Source organism: Chelmon rostratus, chromosome 8, assembly GCF_017976325.1.
Source record: "Chelmon rostratus isolate fCheRos1 chromosome 8, fCheRos1.pri, whole genome shotgun sequence".
NCBI classification, from domain to species: domain Eukaryota; kingdom Metazoa; phylum Chordata; class Actinopteri; order Chaetodontiformes; family Chaetodontidae; genus Chelmon; species Chelmon rostratus.
The window spans coordinates 23,749,251-23,767,971 of NC_055665.1; the positions used below are offsets into that span (position 1 = coordinate 23,749,251).

Consider the following 18,721-nt stretch of genomic DNA (forward strand, 5'->3'; position numbering starts at 1 on the left):
CTTGGGCAGCACTGCACCTGTATGAGTCATGGCGCTCAGGCGAACCTCACAGCAACATGTCATATCAAGACATCGCCCTCCTCTCAACCCCTCGCTTGATTCCTCCTCACTGTGCAGAACTGTTGTTATTGTCTTCCAATGTTATTAACTTCCACATTCCTGAAGATGGTGTCATATAATCAGTGATTTTTGCACACTGAACTCAGTCACCTCAACTGGTTAAAGATGTGTAGCCTCTGACCACGAGCATTGAGTTCAGCTTTTCTACACTAAACTTTAAAAAACTTAGCACTCAGCACATAAAACAAGGTGCTCCAGTGTGCCCCACCAGGAAGAGGCATCATATTAAGTATTAGTGTCCTACAGTGACACAGTGCAGACTCATTTAGCCCACAGTACTAGTGTGCTCCAGTTTACCCCAGTTATTTAGTGCTTCACGGCCAAAGCCAGGACCTCAGCAATGTAAACACTCGCCTGTTTAGCATCAGCTCGAAGCCCCAGAATGCCCCGGTGTTTGATGCTATGTGGTCCTGTTGGAGGGGAAAGAATGTCAGGCCTAATTTACAGTGCCATATGGACATGTGGTGCTTATTTTCAGCGGGTTATTTAGTTATGGTGGCTGTTTGGTGGCTTGGTTTGCGGCTTTGAGCGAGAGGTATCTGATATTTACCGCCTGTTGTTTAAATGAAGAGTATATTGCGTAGTGCCATTATTTCAGTGGAAAATCAATGCACAGGGATTCCACTCACACATGTTGGTCTCTAAATCCTCTTGAAAATTTTAAATCCTCAAAATAATGCAGATAGCAACATGCATATCACTTGTGGTAATGATTCTGTGTTGTGTTTTAGAGGTGCATGCCCAATTTATTGCTGGAGACTAACAGAACTTCAACAACTGGGTAGAGGAGCGGAAAGGTTTGCTGAAGTTGCAGAGAACAGACATAGCTTTGGTCTGGACCAGTGGCAAGTGGATGAGATTATAGTATAGTATTGGTTTTATGCTGTGGTAGATAACGGGTGGAGCAGAGGCATCCTTCTGCAGTAATGTCAGGTTACAGAAAACCCAAATGCAAATGCCTGGGAGTCCGAGACCTCTAATGTCCATGATTGTCCCGTTGGCCCTATGTACCAGCCTAAATCAGCCCTCCAGCTCATACTGTTGTGTCATATCCATTTTATACACACACACACACACACACACAGACACAGCCAAACACACACGCAGCCTGAGGGTAGTAAGCAGATATAGCATACCACAGCAGGCAGTATGTGAACCACTCTGTACTTGGTAACACCCGTCTCCCAGCCCACATACAGCCTCAGCATGGCACCTCCAGTACTTAAGCTTTTACCTCGGCAGTGTATCTCACACAGTCTTTGTGAGTGTGTGTGCATCCATAATGCACACAGACCTTTGTATCTTGGAGCGTGCCCCGAAAGCATTATGTTTGTTGCTAAAATTTTTTATGCCTTTCCCATTGGCCCACCTGTAATTATGACGCTGCCAGGATGAGTTCAGCTTTTGACCTGTTTGAAATGTTCATACGTTGCATGAGTACATTAAGCCTGCTGCACATACAGGAATATGATGAGATGATCCTGTGCAACAGGTAACACGTGCTCGTGTGACTATTCTAAAATACTTGACTGGAGTGATGTTTGGTTCCACAGACGATCAGTCATTTAGCTCGACTAACAGTGTTGAGTCTGAACTCTGATGTGCATGAATTGGCCTGCTTGTCTTGTTCTAATTTAGCAGATAATGCCAGGCTCGTCCTTTAGAGGGACTGCTGATTTGAAAACATGAAGGTGGGGAACAGTGAAACATCTGTAATCATCTGTATGTGTCTTTGTTTTTCAGTCAGTGGTGAAAACTGGACGTTTGCTCATCAGTCATGAGGCGCCGGTGACTGGAGGTTTTGCTGCTGAAATCAGCTCTTCAGTACAGGTGAGTGTCTGCCGTCAGCGTAAGAGAACGTACTGTATTTGATGAGCATTTATTGGGATCTGTAACTCCCAGGGGTAAGAGGCGGTCTTCAAGGATATTGCCATTAATAGGTTTCAATGGTTTTGTCAATAAAAGCCACGCTTTCTAATAAAGCTACAATAGCTTTCACCGAATGCCCCGGAGTAGTGATTTTAAAACGGTGAGGCGCGTCGTCTTGAATTTATCTGTGGGGGAGCCCGCAGTTTCACACTTCAAACCTTAGCCCGAGAGCAAAGGAAAAATTACGCTTCCTGCCAGTCTCAACAGTAGTGGTTGCTATAATCTAATTCCCAGTCAATTTTCTCAGTTAGAGGGGAATAAGAAGTACTTAAATTGAATAAAATAAAACTTCAATAAAATTCACTTTCATTACCATTATCCCCGTTGCATATTGTAAACAATTCAACAAATTCAGTAGAATTACTAATAATATAATTCAATACTTATCAAATTGTATTTGTCTTTTAATGGATTTGTAAATCATTGACAACACCTTTAATACAGTAAATTACCATTTATTTATATTTCCCTTAGTGCCCGACTGAGACAATTTGTTAAAAAAAATCACACTTCTTCTACAAATACTGTTTGATTCAGGATGACACTTTCGTAGGATATGGGACCTATAAATATCCCCATGACTTCAGATCTTACCTTATTGTCCCATATTTGGGACTTTTCTTCAGTATAAAAAGTAATTCAATGGATTTAATGACTTTTCATGGTGCCAGTCAGTAAAAATGACTCCATGACATTACACTTCCTGCCTTTATCGATAGGATGGAAAAAATCCATAAATATTCTAATTATTTTATTTTTATTTTTGCAAATTGTTGCATTTTTTAAGTTGCACAATTTTTTTCACTGTATTGTACTGAACTGCTTACTCAAGGCCTTTCTGTGTAGCCTAACTTATTCTGACTTAAGCTGGCGAGCTACAAGGCTCTAACCCAGGGGTCGGCAACCTTTACCACTCAAAGAGCCATTTAGACCCGTTTCCCACGGTAAAGAAAACACTGGGAGCCACAAAACACTTTTGACATTTAAAATGAAATAGCACTGCATATAGGTTTTTTTTTTGCCTTTATGCTATGTATAAACAAATATAATGTGTTGCATTTATGAAAGCAATGGATAGATATAGATAGATACTTACTTACTTACTTACTTTAGTAATCTCCAAAGAGAAATTTGCAGTTCCAGCAGCTCAAAGGATGGAAACACAATGGCATACAAAATAAGAACAAAAACAACTTTCAAGTAATGAACAACTTTTAAGTAGAGAACATCTTTCAGGAGGCAAAAATACAATACAAAATAGTAATATAGGACTATTTCACTGAACAATGAAAAAATATGAATTTATGCAAAATAATGGGCAATTAAATAAAAATATTTATAATACTTGGTTAGTGTGATTTGTGCTCCTGAACCTTAGCGCTCAGCGCCTGCACATCAGGGCTGTGTGCTGTCACCTTCATCTTTACACAGGATCGTACGCTGTCATCTGTTAGGCGGCGCAATATTTAAAAAAAAAAACGAACAAACTAAAATAAAATATATTTACTCATTGATTATTTTCAAAAGCCACAGGGAGCCTCATCAGAGGGATGAAAGAGCCGCGGGTTGCCGACCCCTGCTCTAAATGAAAACTGAAAACTTAGCTAGAACAGCCAGTAGATGAAGGCATTAATGAATACTCAAGGAGTAGAAAGGTTTTGTAGGGGAGCAGCTTCTCTCACCAGTTCGGAGCTGCACAGAGGGAGTTTTGTACATTTATGTTGCTCATCTGAGATTCTTAATTCAGTGGGTCTATCTGCCCACATAAGATTTAGGAAATATTGCTTGCTGCTGGAAATACCAAAGGCCAGGACTCTGTAACCAAGACATGTCACAGACAAATTCTGAGCCAAGTGTGATGCATGAGCAAATGAAATGTCTTCCCCCTCCCATCATTCTAATTATGTGTATTTTTGCATGGTGAAATAATTATCTTTAGTATGTGGGGTGTTTACACCCATAAGGCTCTTAGCAGTGAGTACCACTCTGCTCTCCGTGAGCAATTTTTGTCTCAACAATGACCACTCTCCCCTTACCACCCGCCTCCTCAAAAGTCATCAGGCTAATTGCATGTGCAGCAGTCTGTGTGTTACCTGGAGCTGTTTCCTTGCTAATGTGCATGAACTGAGTGCCGAAGCAGTAAAACAATCGATCCTCCCCTTGTTCGCTGTCAGTCAGATGTTTCTCTCCCCCATTTCAGTGAGGGCTTAAATGGTTAGTGAGTCATCCTCCTCATTTCCATGTTTCCATGTTTTCACATTGTGTATGGGTGATGTAAGTTGTTGGTGTGTTCACTGATTGCATTGATCTGCAGTTTTTCGCGTGGCCTTAGGCGATTTTGGATACACTCCCTGGAAAGAAAAGCCTAGACTTGTTGATAGTTGTGTTTTTAAAAGGATGCAGCTTGACCTACAGGCCTCTGTCACACTGTTAAACCCAACGTTATGTCGCAGATATTCCGTCTTCAGAGAGAAATGGATGTGCTCGTTTTGGCTTCCTCACAAATAAAAGCTATGATGGCCACAGTAGCCTTTGATAACTACTACGTGATGTGTTTGTTTTTTATGTGTCTTGCTACTAAAGTTCAGCCACCTTTTAGCATACATACAAATGTTAAGCGTATAAACAAGAATCTTGATGGACAGAGGAGAAGTGGATTATGCTGCTTGAGTGGTTTAAGGGGATTTTGTTGCCGTTTTGATTGTTTTTCCTTCACCATGAAACTGGGTCACCATTGGAATCCGTTGTAACCACTGTGAACCTGAGACTACATCCAAGACTACAGCTGCCACGTTCCAAAGGACCAAGCTAAATCAAGCATTTTAAAAACCACTTTGAAGTCTGCAGGGGGTGAGTGATTGATACTCAAAGAGATAAGATTTTAGGCTGACCATTGTTTTACCTCTTTCCAGATAGCAGAATGAGGTCACAACCTCGATGACGCACCATAAAGTAACTCGGATGTGGTGTGGGCTGTTCTTCAGGGCTGCACATTTGTGGATAGAAAAAGAGAATCAACAGTTTCTCACCCAGGAGAATATCATGGTCATAAGTCTCTCTCCCAACTCTTAAGGAAGCAATTTTTAAACTAGAACATGTATTGAATTATCTCTTGTCTTGATACAGACAGGATAACAGCATGCAATATGATTATGACCACATTTTTAATCATCGCTTCAACGCAACACAAGCTACTGCCTCAAACCTTAACATAGAAATTAATCAACAAGAGCTGTTTTTGTTGTGGGGACCGAGCATCATTTTCAAAGTACAATTTTCTGGTCTGTGCGAGACTTTTCCATACCTAAACTACTTCCATGTGAAGAATGTAGTCCCTCTTTTAAGTACAAGATCCTTGTTCTGTCTTGTCGAAGTCCTTCTCGTCTTCCAAATTCCACCGTTTTGTATCATGTTCACCTCCTTCCATGTTTATTTGTGTTGCCTTAATGCAGATTTCTGCCTCCATCTGTGCCGTGTGGAAGAACGCAAAGTGTTGTCCACATGACAAAAACTACTGTCATCAAGATTGTAATTTGCAACACAACAAAATAAAAGATGGAGCATAATATGAATGTCATATCACAGCATAGTCCTACTGTACGACCAACAGTTCTAAACCCAAAGACGTTCAATTTAAGGTCATGTGATAAGGAAAAGCAGCAAATCCCCACAATTGAGAAGCTTGAGCTACTGAATGTTTGGCTGTTTTGCTTGAAAAATAATGTGAAAAATTAACTGGCAGGGATAATTATAATTGATTAATTGTTTATTGATCAACTGACTGATTAATTGACTAGAATCCACCCCTTCTTGACATTCTGTCAACAAAAGCAGAATATGAGCTTTATTAAGTTGTGTCAAGGATTTCTGTTTTTCTAGTCATTCTGTGACTTTAATATAATCTAGCAGATTTTTTTTATCCTCCACATACCTATCCGCACACACACATGTTTAAAACCATGGTAGTAAAACCATAGTACTCTTAGCATGCACATATGGTAAACAGACACGCTATTTGAGGTGGTGCTCACAAATGTTGAAGTCTTGCCCATTTCTGAATGTAGTAGTTTGTATGTTGGAGGCACTCTCTGTTATACATGCCATTGTATTTTGTGGGGACCTTTCAGTGCTGCAATTACGCCAAACATTGCTTCCTTTTTTGTGTATATATATTTAGTGTATATGTTTCCCTGCTAGTATTGTCATACAGTCTGAATACAGAAAAGATTTTCTTGTATATTTTCGTGTATAAGTTGACGGAGCCACATCACACACATGTGATGTTGGGGACATACAGTACCACAGCGATTACGACAGTGATTCAGTTCAATTCAGTTTATTTATATGGCACCGAATCACAACATGACGTGCCATGTCTCATGACACTCCTCATACGAATCATGTCTAGACCATACTCTTTAATGTACAGAGACCCAACAATTCCCCCTTGAGCAAGCACTTGGTAATGTTGGCAAGGAAAAACTTCCTTACCAACACAAACTCATCAGGCAGAAGCCACTAGCAGAACCAGGCTCTGGGTAGACAGCCATCTGTCTCGACCGACAGTGATGCATATCTATCTTCCACAAGCAGCCAAAAGCTGTCCATCAAGCCGTTAGCAGGCACTGTAATCAGCGTTAATGTACACGATTTTTTTTGTATGTGGTGAAGAATTTTTAGAAACTAAAATAAATAAAAATATTACTAATTCTTGTGGCACCCTTGACCCATCCTGAAGGCACCCGCTTTGGGAACCACTGGTGTAGCGCCTTCTCATTTGTTGATGCAGCATGAGTCTTGAGTGCCTGGTTTGATGCAGCTTCTGTTGCTAACTCAAGAAATAAACAAAAACAAAATGCCACTTATAATTTGATTGTGCAGTTCTACTCAGCTTTGATAATGGGAACGGACTTTAATAAAAGCACAGCTTTTAGCCGGGAGATTCTGAGTCACAGGCCTTCATCAACTACAACAACATCCTGGATTTCAGGATACTGAAGTCAGACGAATCCAGATAAACAGCAGTGTGGATGTTAAAGGTCCTCACATGTACCATACTTTGTTGTTCACTAGTGTACCCCTCCTAGAAACAAAGTAAAGGGACAACAAGATAAACTGGCTGTCAGTATAGATTTGTAATCTAGGCACTGGGAGGGCTTTAGTCCATTATTTCCAGAGAGAGTTGCTTTAACTACTACCTATCCACCTCAGGCCCTTCCATAAAGATCCATTTATGGATTTGATTTTCTCTTTTGTATAAAGAGCAGAGGGGAGTTTGGTGGGGCTTGGCAAGTTTCCTTTGTCAAGCTTTGGCTTCAGCCCTAGTGATTTAATAATGTGTCATTGGCTGGCCCTTTCCCGAGTGTTTGGCTGCTGACTGGATAGGACAGAGCAGGGCAGAATGAGATGTGGCTAAAGACAATGCTTTCATGGACCTCAGGGATGCACAGAGAGAAATGGTGAATCACCCTCCTTCCCCTAACTCTCCAAACCACCGCGACAGACTTGACTATAGTTAACTCAGGTTCCAAAAAGCACACATATTAGCTGATAGTTTGGTTTTAGAAAAGTGTTCTTTTCCATTGGTTGTCAAAGAAATAATGGAATGCTATTCTGTTTTACAAGAACTTTTGGCTGCTTAGAAAAAAAGTGCAGATAACAAGCCAAATGTACAATACAGTATTAAAGATGGTAGTTTAGTATCTAAAGTTGGCTTAACTACAGTTTATTCTGCGCACAACTGTATAATCACACTGCATTGAATCATATAGGGCTGTCACTTAGGAGGTCTCAGAGATTGCCTGGCTCTAGTTCCACTGGTGGTGCTTTTCATTATTTGTGTGTAATTTTAAACCAACCTCCAACGTCCCACTGAGTTGTGGTGCCGCTCTGGGACGTGGTTCAAAGACTACCAACTCCGCTGTAGCCCAGTTAGTGTTTGCTGAAGATGAAGGTTTGCACGTTTTCTGCCATAAATGCCTTCTGAATCAGAGTCAGACTATGAGTTGCTTGTTAGGCTTGTCTGAATGACAAGCAGAGTAGACCCGAGGCCTGGGGCATCATGCCCAACTGTAAAACTCTTTCTCCAGCAAGAATATACTAAACTGCCTTTAAAGGACAGAGCTCCTTCAAAAGACTAGAGAATTGGATACAGGTACCACCACGGTGGGTAAGGAGGTTATGGAGATTATATAATGGTGGTCTGCTGCTGTTCTTTCCCATCAGTTGCTCAATAGCCTAAAGCCTGATTGACTCCTTAGCCATTTCTTGCCTTCTTTAAACTGCAGGACAGTGGAGTCATTTCTCAACACCTGGACTAAAATCAAAGTCAATGACTTTTTATTTGTCAAGTTCAATGTCAGTTTCTCTCATTACATGTCTTTTGACTTACTGAATGTCTGAAATAGGTAACTGCAAATGTTTTATCTGTACTTCATGTTCTTCAGAAATAGCCTTGAGGTACATCTGGATGTAAAACTGTACCAGCAGCCCGATAAGAGCACATCAAACAAAAGATTATTGAATAGATGAGAAATATAGTGTTAACTGTGTAGGTCGTGAAGATTTCCCTAAAGTTAAATTTGTATATGCTTTTATATTTTGATTTTCAGCAAAAGCCATTATGTATATTTACATTTAGTGATTACCCATATATGTGTATATATATATATATATATTATATATTCAAATTGCCCTCACATGCTTGAGGGTTTCACTGGACACAATGCATGGACTGTATGCATCAAATGTTCTGTTAGTAATTTTAGTAAATTGATAGGAGCCTCACTGTTAAAGTATCTGATTGTATTGTAGTAAGATGCTTCCATTCATTAATCTGAAAAGAAGAGAAAATCAAAGCATCAGAGTGGGAAATACGGCAGGTTATGTTTTTGTGTTAATGTACCATAAACTCTCAAAAAATATTTTCAAATAATAGCAAGCATGAATTTAAAAAAAGGCAGGTTGCTAATAAAGGCCAGGTTAAAAAAAAAACATTGACAGTGTCATATGCTGTACAGATAGTGATGCCCCTTGACATACATAAAATTGATTAGACTTGACTTGGGGATGGAATTGCCTGTACAACAATTCAGATGGTGTATTTAATATAATGTACATAGGCATAGCACTAATAGCATCAGTGCAACAATAGTTGCACATATATCATATAACACTTTCTGATGTTTTTCAGATTAAAGTGGGAAATTAGATTGAAAGGCTTGTCTGAAATATCTGAGAAATGTCTGTGTGAAATATAGATTATACTGACATTTCCATGTGAAACAGTACATGTTTAATGTCTCCCCACCTGTTTTGCCTCAGTCTCTTTTTGCACCTCCATGTGTTCGCTTAGACAGCAGTCCTGGCTGTTACCCCTCTGGCTGAGACCCGGCCATAATTCTCACCTGGTTTTATTTGAAAATTAATGGAATCCTTTATATGTTTATGGTTACATAAATATACAAAAGCTTTTAGGTCAAGACTCAGTTTGTCAGGGTTAGCTCTATAAAGTCAGACTCAGCTGTACTTTGTTAGACTTGCCTCAACTAACATCAGCGCTAATCTAAGCTGCACTTTGTCAGCTTCAGCTTGATTGAGGCTCAGCTGTGCTTTGAACTGAATGCAAAGATTAAATGCAGGCACCAGATTGCATAAACTAAGCATAGTACTATTTTAACATTGGTACTATTACCATTTGGTAACATATTCCATTTTGTTGGTTTTATAAAGATCAGCAATGAATTAGCTGACTATTCTTATAGGCTATCCAATACAGGCTATGAGTGATGAGTTTTATGTAATTGTAACATCACTTAGAATGGGGGTGGGGAACCTCCTGCCCCCTCCTGCAATTCATAAATACAGAAATAAATAGTTGTTTTCAGCCATAAACAAAATAACATTAATAGTAGACTAACATGTTCTTCTGTGCAGTCCCTGAGTGCAGCACTCACATTGTGGGTGATATTATGTCAATGCATCATGGTGGCTGTTGATAAAACATAAGTAGATCATATTTTTTTGTTTTGGAAAAACAAAACCATTGTGCCTGTGTTAGTTTATGAGTACACAGTTGCAGTGATGAATAAGGCCAATCTCAAGAGTCATGCTTGAAACATGTTAAACTGGATGAGCTTCAGGACAAATGTGCTTAGATAAAGTTCTTCGGTGGAGTTTGGATGCCCAGCAAGCAGCTTTCACAGGACCACATTCTGACAGAAACAGTGTTATGCAGTCAAGTTTTGTGGTGAGTGAGCTAACAGCTAAGAAGCTTCAAAAGTAGAATTGTTCTAAAGTGTTTGTCTGGAGTAATTCATCGAGATCAAGGAAAACCTGATGTGGAAACTCAGTGAGAGCAAGTGTCTGTGTGATGTGGCCTTCATGGTGGACATTACGGAGAACCTCTCAGAGCCCAACCTCAAGCTCCAGCAGCTTCTCAGCTCTCTGCTTTCAAATGTGAAATCATCTGAAGTGAAATTAAAGCTGTGGCAACACTATTTTCCTACTCTGCAAGAACAAAAGCCTCTTGTGACATCTGAATATGCTGCTGAGTGTGAAAACTCGAACCAACAAATGTTCCTGATAACCAACAACATGAAATCATTGAGCTACAAAGCAACAACCTCCTACTGTGAGCAGATCAGTTCAAGACTGACTGACCCAAACCCGGAAAAGCAGCAACACCACCACCATCGTCATCATCATGACCATCTGAACACCTCGCAGCTCTAGTCAACGTAGAGTGTGATATATGTATTCAATAACTTAGTGTGGCCAGGGCCGTCACCACGGAGGAGTCAGGGAGGCTATGGGACACCCTGATACAACTGCTGCCCCCTCCCCCACCCACATGAGCACCCTCCTCTCCCCCATAGCATATGCATAAAGAGCTTCTCAAGCGTTGCATCTTCACCCCTGATTTAGAGGGATTTCGGAACATGTTAAATATTTAAATATAATGGGTCTGTTAAAACTAGTTGGTCAGTTCTCAGTTGAAATCACGCAGTTTTGGAGGCCTGGCATTGTTTCCCTAAGCTGATAGCAAGTGATAGTGGCCCTGTGTGTGTCTGACTGCAACCCCCAATCTGCAGGTGTTTCTGACAAACTCTGATTCTTGTGTGACAGGAGACACAGTATCAAAACAGCAGCCCTAAGTATTTTGAGTCCTGCACCACTGCAGAATGCAAGTGTTTTGGCACTGCCATTTTAACATATTTTTATTCTGACATTTAAGCATATTACATATAATGATGCACTTCCCAAAGGATAAACACCGATTTGAATGAAATCTGAGTTGTGTGGCCATTCTCTGTCCAGCTGTGTTGGCAGGCAGGCAGGCAGGCAGGCAGACTACTGTACTTTTCTCCCACTTCCAGTAAATGTATTTAGAGGAGATTACAGATGTGATCCTGACAAAAGGGCGAACTCCCTGGTACTGTCTGACTGGTTGTCTGTAGCTGGGCAGAGAATAGATCTTGAGGTTGTTATGTCAGTTGACACGGATAATCACATTGTCACTTTCATCAAGGTACTGACATGAAAAGAAAGCAACATACCGAGTGGTGTTATTATGGGTCATGGGAAGTTTTTTCCTCTCTGTTCTCCTGCAAACATATTCACCAATTCTTAAATACCTTGGACAAAAGCTCTCTCACTGCATATCAATTTGTTAGCCTTCCACCTGCCTGCCAATTCAAAGAGGATGACATCCACACCCAGCTTTGCTCCAGGCGCTGTCTATTCATGTACACTCCTGTCAAACTTCAACATTCCCAAGTTTGGATGTTTCCAGTACGAGACTGAACTTCTCTTAAGAAAACACCAGTTACCTTTGTAGGCTAGCTGCCAGTTATGGCATGCATAAATGATGTTAAAGTGATCTTTAAATCAAGACTGAACTGTTTTAGTGAGCTCATGAGTATAGAATCAGTCGTTTAATTAAAATCCACTGCTGCAGATCATGACCCAGAGAAGTCTATGACACCCATGGTGTAGCCTGCTGGAGGCTATGTGACACAAAACATGCCTGCAGGCTGCAGCACACTGCAGCACCACTCTTCAGTTAAAACTACGCATTTTCAGAGAATGAGCTTTTCAAAAGCCATTCTTTTTTTTCTACGCTCACATACACTTTTTTTAAATGTGCAACTGCCTTTGAATGCACTTCATAGACCCTAAGGCCATGGACATTTGTCAGCACATGAATACAATCTGCTCAAGGAAACTTAAAGGAGAAAGCAAAATTGGAAAATGCCAAGAGTAGGCTCTCACATCACCTGTAGCACAGTGTCTGTTGTCAGGATCTGCCACAGCCTGTTGCAGGGAATCAGTCTCAGGTTGTTCTGAAGTCCACAAGGAAGGAGGAAACAGAGCAGTGAAGAGGAAAGGAGGGTTTGTTGAACTAGTTGTCTCCATTCGGTGTACATTCATTAAAGCTAATCACAGTTAATTAGCTGGGTGGAGCAGACAGCAAGTGCAAGGGTGCAGTTGTCCAGCTGCCAGGCAGATAGCAGTGCCAGCAGCATAGAGCCCTGCACAGCAGATCAGGTGGAGCACCCCCACTGGTTTTTGGGTTTTAACTTCTGAACGGCATCAAAATGAGAGATTTTAGTGCAAAAGGACATGGTTTGGTTTCTTTCATGCCATCAACTCCATTAATGACAGGTTGAGCTCTGTGTTAAAGATGTTGCTTCACCTCTACAGCCGTCCAGATATATATGCTCGATACTTTAGCCATGCTAACAACGTGGTACTAGTGATAGCAATGTCAGCTGCTCTGTCAGTTCACCGCTTGGTTGCATACTGGAACGTCTCAAAGGCTATTTCAATGGATTCCCATGGAAATTGGTACAGATATTCATGATGCCCAGAGGATGAATCCTTTGATTAGAGTTAGGGTTTTGACATCAAGTGGCATTTTCACTTTCTAGGCAAATATCTGAACATCTACCAGATCAGTGGTTCCCAACCTTTTTTTTCTTGAAGGGAGCCAATTTTTATCATTGCGTAAACTGAGGACCCCTAACTAAGGGACATATTTAATGAATATTTCATATTATTTATTATATTCAGCGCTTAAAAATAACTGCCAAACAACTGATGAACTGTTAATTAACACAATAATTAGCTCAACAGTTACCACAATACCAGCAGTTTGTGGAAATTTAGTGATTTGGATGAATTTTGAGGTGATTATTTCCTGTGAATATTGTGTCAGAGATGAGTTTCATCCTGATATTTATAGCAACCTCTATAGGAACTTATTATATATAATCATCTACATGTATTCTTTTTTTGGGGATTTTTAACAAATCCTCTCCCTGATGTTTGGTCATTGTTATTTAGCTCTTTTGTAGTTTTAGTTGCGTACTTTACTAACGTTGGACGAGGCTGATTAGCAGAGAGTGAAGGCTCGTTGAATACAGCTTGTGTTCAGGTATTCATGGTGTAATCATCCTGCAATTATCCATAATTGTTATTCTTAAAAAAATAACTATTTCTTTTAGTTTTCCAACACAGAAGTGAATGAAATGCTGAGATTTTTTTTTTAAATCTTGCACCCCTTGAAATCCAGAAGGCTTGATGACCCTCTGTGAAGCTTTGGTAACCCCTAGTGGGGGTCAGGACGTTCAGGTTGGGAACGAGTGGATGAGATGATTGTCACAAAATTTGGTGCAGACATTCATTGTTCCTGGAGATGTATGCTACATACTTTGGTGATCCCTCGACTGTTCATCCTACAGCACCATGAGGTTGACATTTTTGAGTTTGAGTGAAATATCAGTAGTTATTATAATAGTTACAATTATTGGATAGGTTCCCTTGAAATTTGGTACACGCAGTCATGTCCCTCTTGGGATAAATCTTAATAACCTTGGTGATCCCTTAACTTTTTACCCTGCCTCATCATCCATTCCAAATGTTTATTTGTCCAACGATTTGGTTAATGAAGACTTCACAAATTTTTGCAGGACAATGAACACAGTAGCCATTATACCTGCAAAACATCAACATTTTATCATTGTCATCTTGAGCATGTTCGCATGCTGACGTTTTCATTCAACTCAAAGCACCACTGTGTCTGAATACAGCCTCACTGTGCTGCTAGCACGGCCGTTATCTCCCAGTCTTGTTCCTGTGTCATCAATTGCATCCAAACTTAATCATTCTGGATTTGTCGTACTACTTGGCAATCCTTTGAATTCAGTGATACCAGACCAAGACCTGTCATCCAGGCAGGAAAGCTCTGAACTGCACAGGCACACAGAGCAACAAACATCTGCCACAGCCTCTCTTTCTCTTGTTGTGTTGCATTTTTACAGTCTGTAAAAGTACCAAAGCACCAAAGCCTCCTCATCAAGTCTGACATTCCCCTGTGCTCTGCCAGAGGTTTTATAAGAAATGAAAAACATAGTGTGAAACATACAAGTCCTACCCTGCCAAATGCCAAACCGTTCCATGGCAGCCAGTTGGTGGGTTGGTAATGTGTGATTACATGGATGGTGATGCTGTCAGTGTCACAAGAAACGAGTGAAAATCTGCTCTGTGTCTCTGTCAGAGACATACTGTGCACGCACAAACAGGCAATGCACAAAGAGGGTGCTGTGCAACTTCCTCAGAGTCAACGAGGATGCTTTTTGTTTTGGTTGCTTGAGCCGTTTGCAGGTCAGTTCAATCTGAAAGAGGGTACTTCAGGTCTGTTTCTGCAAATCTGTGTGCACGCGTCCAAGTGTGTTCATTTAACTCATCAGGGGGTTTGTCCCATTTGGAGTGTTTTGGCCAACTTCATTCTGCTTTGTCTCCATGGGAAGAGGTCAAAGGCCAATATAGAGACACGAGTCATGGCTTGTTTTGCACTCCAATTCCCTGAACACTGGCTTGCTCTGAGGAGGCTGAATGAATCGTTTGGTCTTGAAGTGTGTAAATCAGATATGGCAATAAGAATGAATTAAAGTTGTCAAGTAGTTTGACCTGTTGTAAAGTGACCGTCTTATACTTGTTTTTTCCAATCAATATCATATATCCCCTCTTGATAGTGTTGGAAACTGGGTTAAACTGGTCTTATGTCCAAGCATTGAGTAGATGTAAATTTGATCCATGTCATCCTGGTGGCATGCAGCAGCCCATGAAGCCGTCATTATTTTTACCAAAGTGTCAAACACTTGAGGATCAGAGCTGTTGCAGTCTGAACACGTTAACTTGGCTCCCCTCCCTGAATGAGTGATCACTGAGCACTGCCAGTATTCAGCCCATAATGAGTATTTGTTCTGATCTGTGTTTTTCTTTTTCCTTGCAGGAGGAGTGCTTCCTTAACCTGGAGGCTCCCATCAGTAGGGTCTGCGGTTACGACACCCCCTTCCCTCACATCTTTGAACCCTTCTACATCCCAGACAAGTGGAAGTGCTTTGATGCAATCAAGAGGATGATCAACTACTGAACCCCCCTCAGGTAGGATAGATCTGACATCTTCCTTTGAAGGAAATTGATGAAGGGACATTATGTAATTTTAAACACTGAGATATGAAAACTATGACCTGCCATCAGGAACAAACAACCGTCATGAGAGAGACCATTTCTATTTCTATTTTCTTTTCCTAAAAACGGTTTGAATTTTTAATATAATCCTCCACCAGACACACTGTGTCGTTTATTCTTTTTCAGACATCACAGGCAAATACACGCTCCAAGGCCCTATTCAGACGCAGTTTCATGTACAGTATATATGAAATGCAGCTCTGACAACGAAGTGGGATTGTATTTTAATTTCCAGCTCACATTAGGTTTTATCTGTGTAAAGATGCAATTTTGAAATAGAAGAAAATACACATTTGCACTTGGCCTTACAGCTTTGCACTCGAGACTCTCAGACTAAAAACTGTGGATGATGAAATTTGACTCTTGGTTAGGGGGGGGGCTGTCGTTACATTGTACGATTTACTGACACTGACTTTATGTTTAGCCACCTGCAGTGAATAATATAATAGTGATTTAAGTTTCTGGGAGTCGTGCAACATGTTGTCCAGAAGCCAACACCAAGAGCTTAAGTACACTATTAAAGGATTTATGCAAGATGGAAAAATCAAATACTGTTCTAAAATTAAGCAAAAAAACCAACAAAAAACAATGAATCAGCATTGTTCCTCCACTGGAGAATATTTCTAAACTGCCATTAATGTCATAAATAATCCACCTTAGTTACAAACATTGTGTTTTTTTTTTATCAGGGCTATTTAAACTTACCTATCTAATGTACATATCCATCTTACTTCTGCATAGCATTATACGATTAGCTTAGCTAGCTTGCTATCTAAATGCAGCTTGTAATAAATGTTAGCAAACACCTAGCTCAGGTGTGATTTCTTTTGTCCTCTGGTCGTAAATCATTGGTAGAAAAAGGAAATTATGTTCACCATTTTTACTATGTTTTGATGATGTATAGACCAAGTGATGTGTTGATTGATAAAGAATAATCAGTAGATTAAGCCAGTTCTCCTCAGTGGCAGAAGCCCAAGCAAAATGTTGATATGTCACTGAACCCTGCAAGGCCTTCAGTGTGCTCAGGATGTGCTCGTGCTGCGAACATGCTTCGCTAATGCTAAACCCTCCGAACGTGAGTGTGTTGAGTGTTTTCACACCTGCATTTAGAGCTGCTGTCTTGTAATCAGACCACCCATGATTGATGTTAACAGAGTCTGCGGTATATGTCATGGATATACTCCATTGAGTTGTGTAACCTCATGCTGCTGTCTCATTGTAGAGGTATGTTATTGTCTTCTATTGGCTGCAGAAGTGTTGAATAATCCTTTGAGACGGGACAGTCAGTCTGCCAGACTCTTTCATAATCCCCTTTTAATTGTCAAATCAAGCTTTATTTATCTATCGTATTTCATACGCAGGGCAGCACACTGTGCTTTACATACAGTGACAATACAATCGCAGAAAAATAATTCAAGGTGCAGAAGTTATGTGATATGTGCATCAACGAGTGTTAGTGGAGTTATACAAGAATCAGTGCAGAATGTTCAAATATACAAAACACACACACACACACACACACACACACACACACACACACACTAAGAAGTTAACTAAGCCATAGACTGTTGTGAAAAGTAAGGTTTGTAACCTGCTTTGAGTGGTCAGTGTAGGGGCCTCTCTCAGCTCCTCAGGCAGGGTGTTCCATCTACTTGGGTTATACTGTAAATACAAAAGGCTGCCTCCCCTGCTTTAGAGTTTGTGCGGGGGACGGTTAAAAGACCACTGCCTGTGGGCCTGAGAGTTCTTGCTGCTTTGTACCTAATTAGTATGTCTTTTATATACTGAGGTGCAAAGCCACTTAGAGTTTTGTATGCAAGTAGCAGGATCTTAAAATGGATTGCAGTTTTGATGGGCAGCCACTGCAGAGATCTAAGAACAGGTGTAACGTGTTCTAGTGAGAACGCCACATTTTGAATTAACTGCAGTCGCCGCACAGCTGATTTTGGAGGCTGGTGAACAGACGATTACGGTAATCTAGTTTACTTGTTACAAATGCATGGACTAATTTCTCAGAGCCTGATTTTGATGGTTTGGAGATGTTTTTTAGATGGCTGATCTTGTGAGATGATTGATATGGCTTTTAAAATTTAGATCACTGTCTGTGATTACAGCCAGACTTCTGGCTTCACTTTTGCTCAACAGGGACAGAGAACTGAGATGAGTCTCTGAGCCTTTGCACCAAAGACGAGTATCGTCAGTGTCATCTTGAGTTATAGCTATTAAAATGTTGGCCTCGATTAATAAGGTGGAAGGAGCCATTAATAAAATATTTAATTGAATCCAACACATCACTTCTCATCCTCACTGCGCGCCATCTCCATCCAGCTCTACTTTTCCTCCTCAGCTGCCATTCACTGTAGGCTGCCAAGTTATTCCCTTTAACTTATTGAACCTCTCTCTTCTTCCAGAGCCAACTTCTTGTCGCCATGAACTCCACACCCGCTCCTTTTCCTCTTCGTTCATCCAATCAGTGGACATCAGCCAGGAAAACACACTTTGTTGACCATCCAATCAGGAAGCAGCATCCAGATGGGCTCCATGTCCCTCTGTGTCCTCCATCTAAAAGACTGTTACAGTACCTCTGAATCAGAGAACTTCATTCTGGTGCAAGGGGAACATGACTCTATCCACTGTCGATGGTGAAACTAACTTAGCATCAACACAAAGCACATAATTTAAGTTCCTCCTACATAAGAGTTTGTTACTGTGGGGTTTATTTGGTATAATTTGTGACTGTCTGCCTTTCAGTGCTGTTCATTTCAATTGAATGTGTTCAACTCTGCTCTAATCTTTATTTAGTTTGACGTGAATAAACACGAACATGGCATTGTACTAATATAATGGACCTTCGGTTTTTAAGGAACATAAACTAATCAGAATTGGTGAAAACATTCAGTGTGGTGATTTTTTATTGCTTTGAATTTGTTGGGATTCATCAATGACGTTTTGGTAGCAAAAAGCCAAAAAGTCACTTGTCCTGCGAGGTTGCCACTGCTCATGTGATTAAGAGGACTCATAAAGTCGTGTATTTCATTACTATTTGATTTTTCAGCCAACTGCTCCCCAGTGATCACCATATGGGAAAAACAGAAGAACTTTTTTTCAGTTACAGAAGCACTTTGATTTGAAGATA

The 18,721-nt window shown here is 40.5% G+C and overlaps 1 protein-coding gene across 1 annotated transcript in view; it reads left to right on the plus strand.

Moving 5' to 3' along the window:
* bckdhb (branched chain keto acid dehydrogenase E1 subunit beta) overlaps nt 1–18,479 on the plus strand; it is a 54,312-nt gene extending 35,833 nt beyond the window's left edge. Inside the window, exons 9-11 of the mRNA XM_041943104.1 lie at nt 1,864–1,950; nt 15,347–15,498; nt 17,997–18,479. Coding sequence (XP_041799038.1) covers nt 1,864–1,950; nt 15,347–15,487 — 228 coding nt within the window. The 3' untranslated portion in view covers nt 15,488–15,498; nt 17,997–18,479. The remainder of the gene's footprint in view (nt 1–1,863; nt 1,951–15,346; nt 15,499–17,996) is intronic.
* The last annotated feature ends 242 nt before the right edge of the window (nt 18,480–18,721 follow it).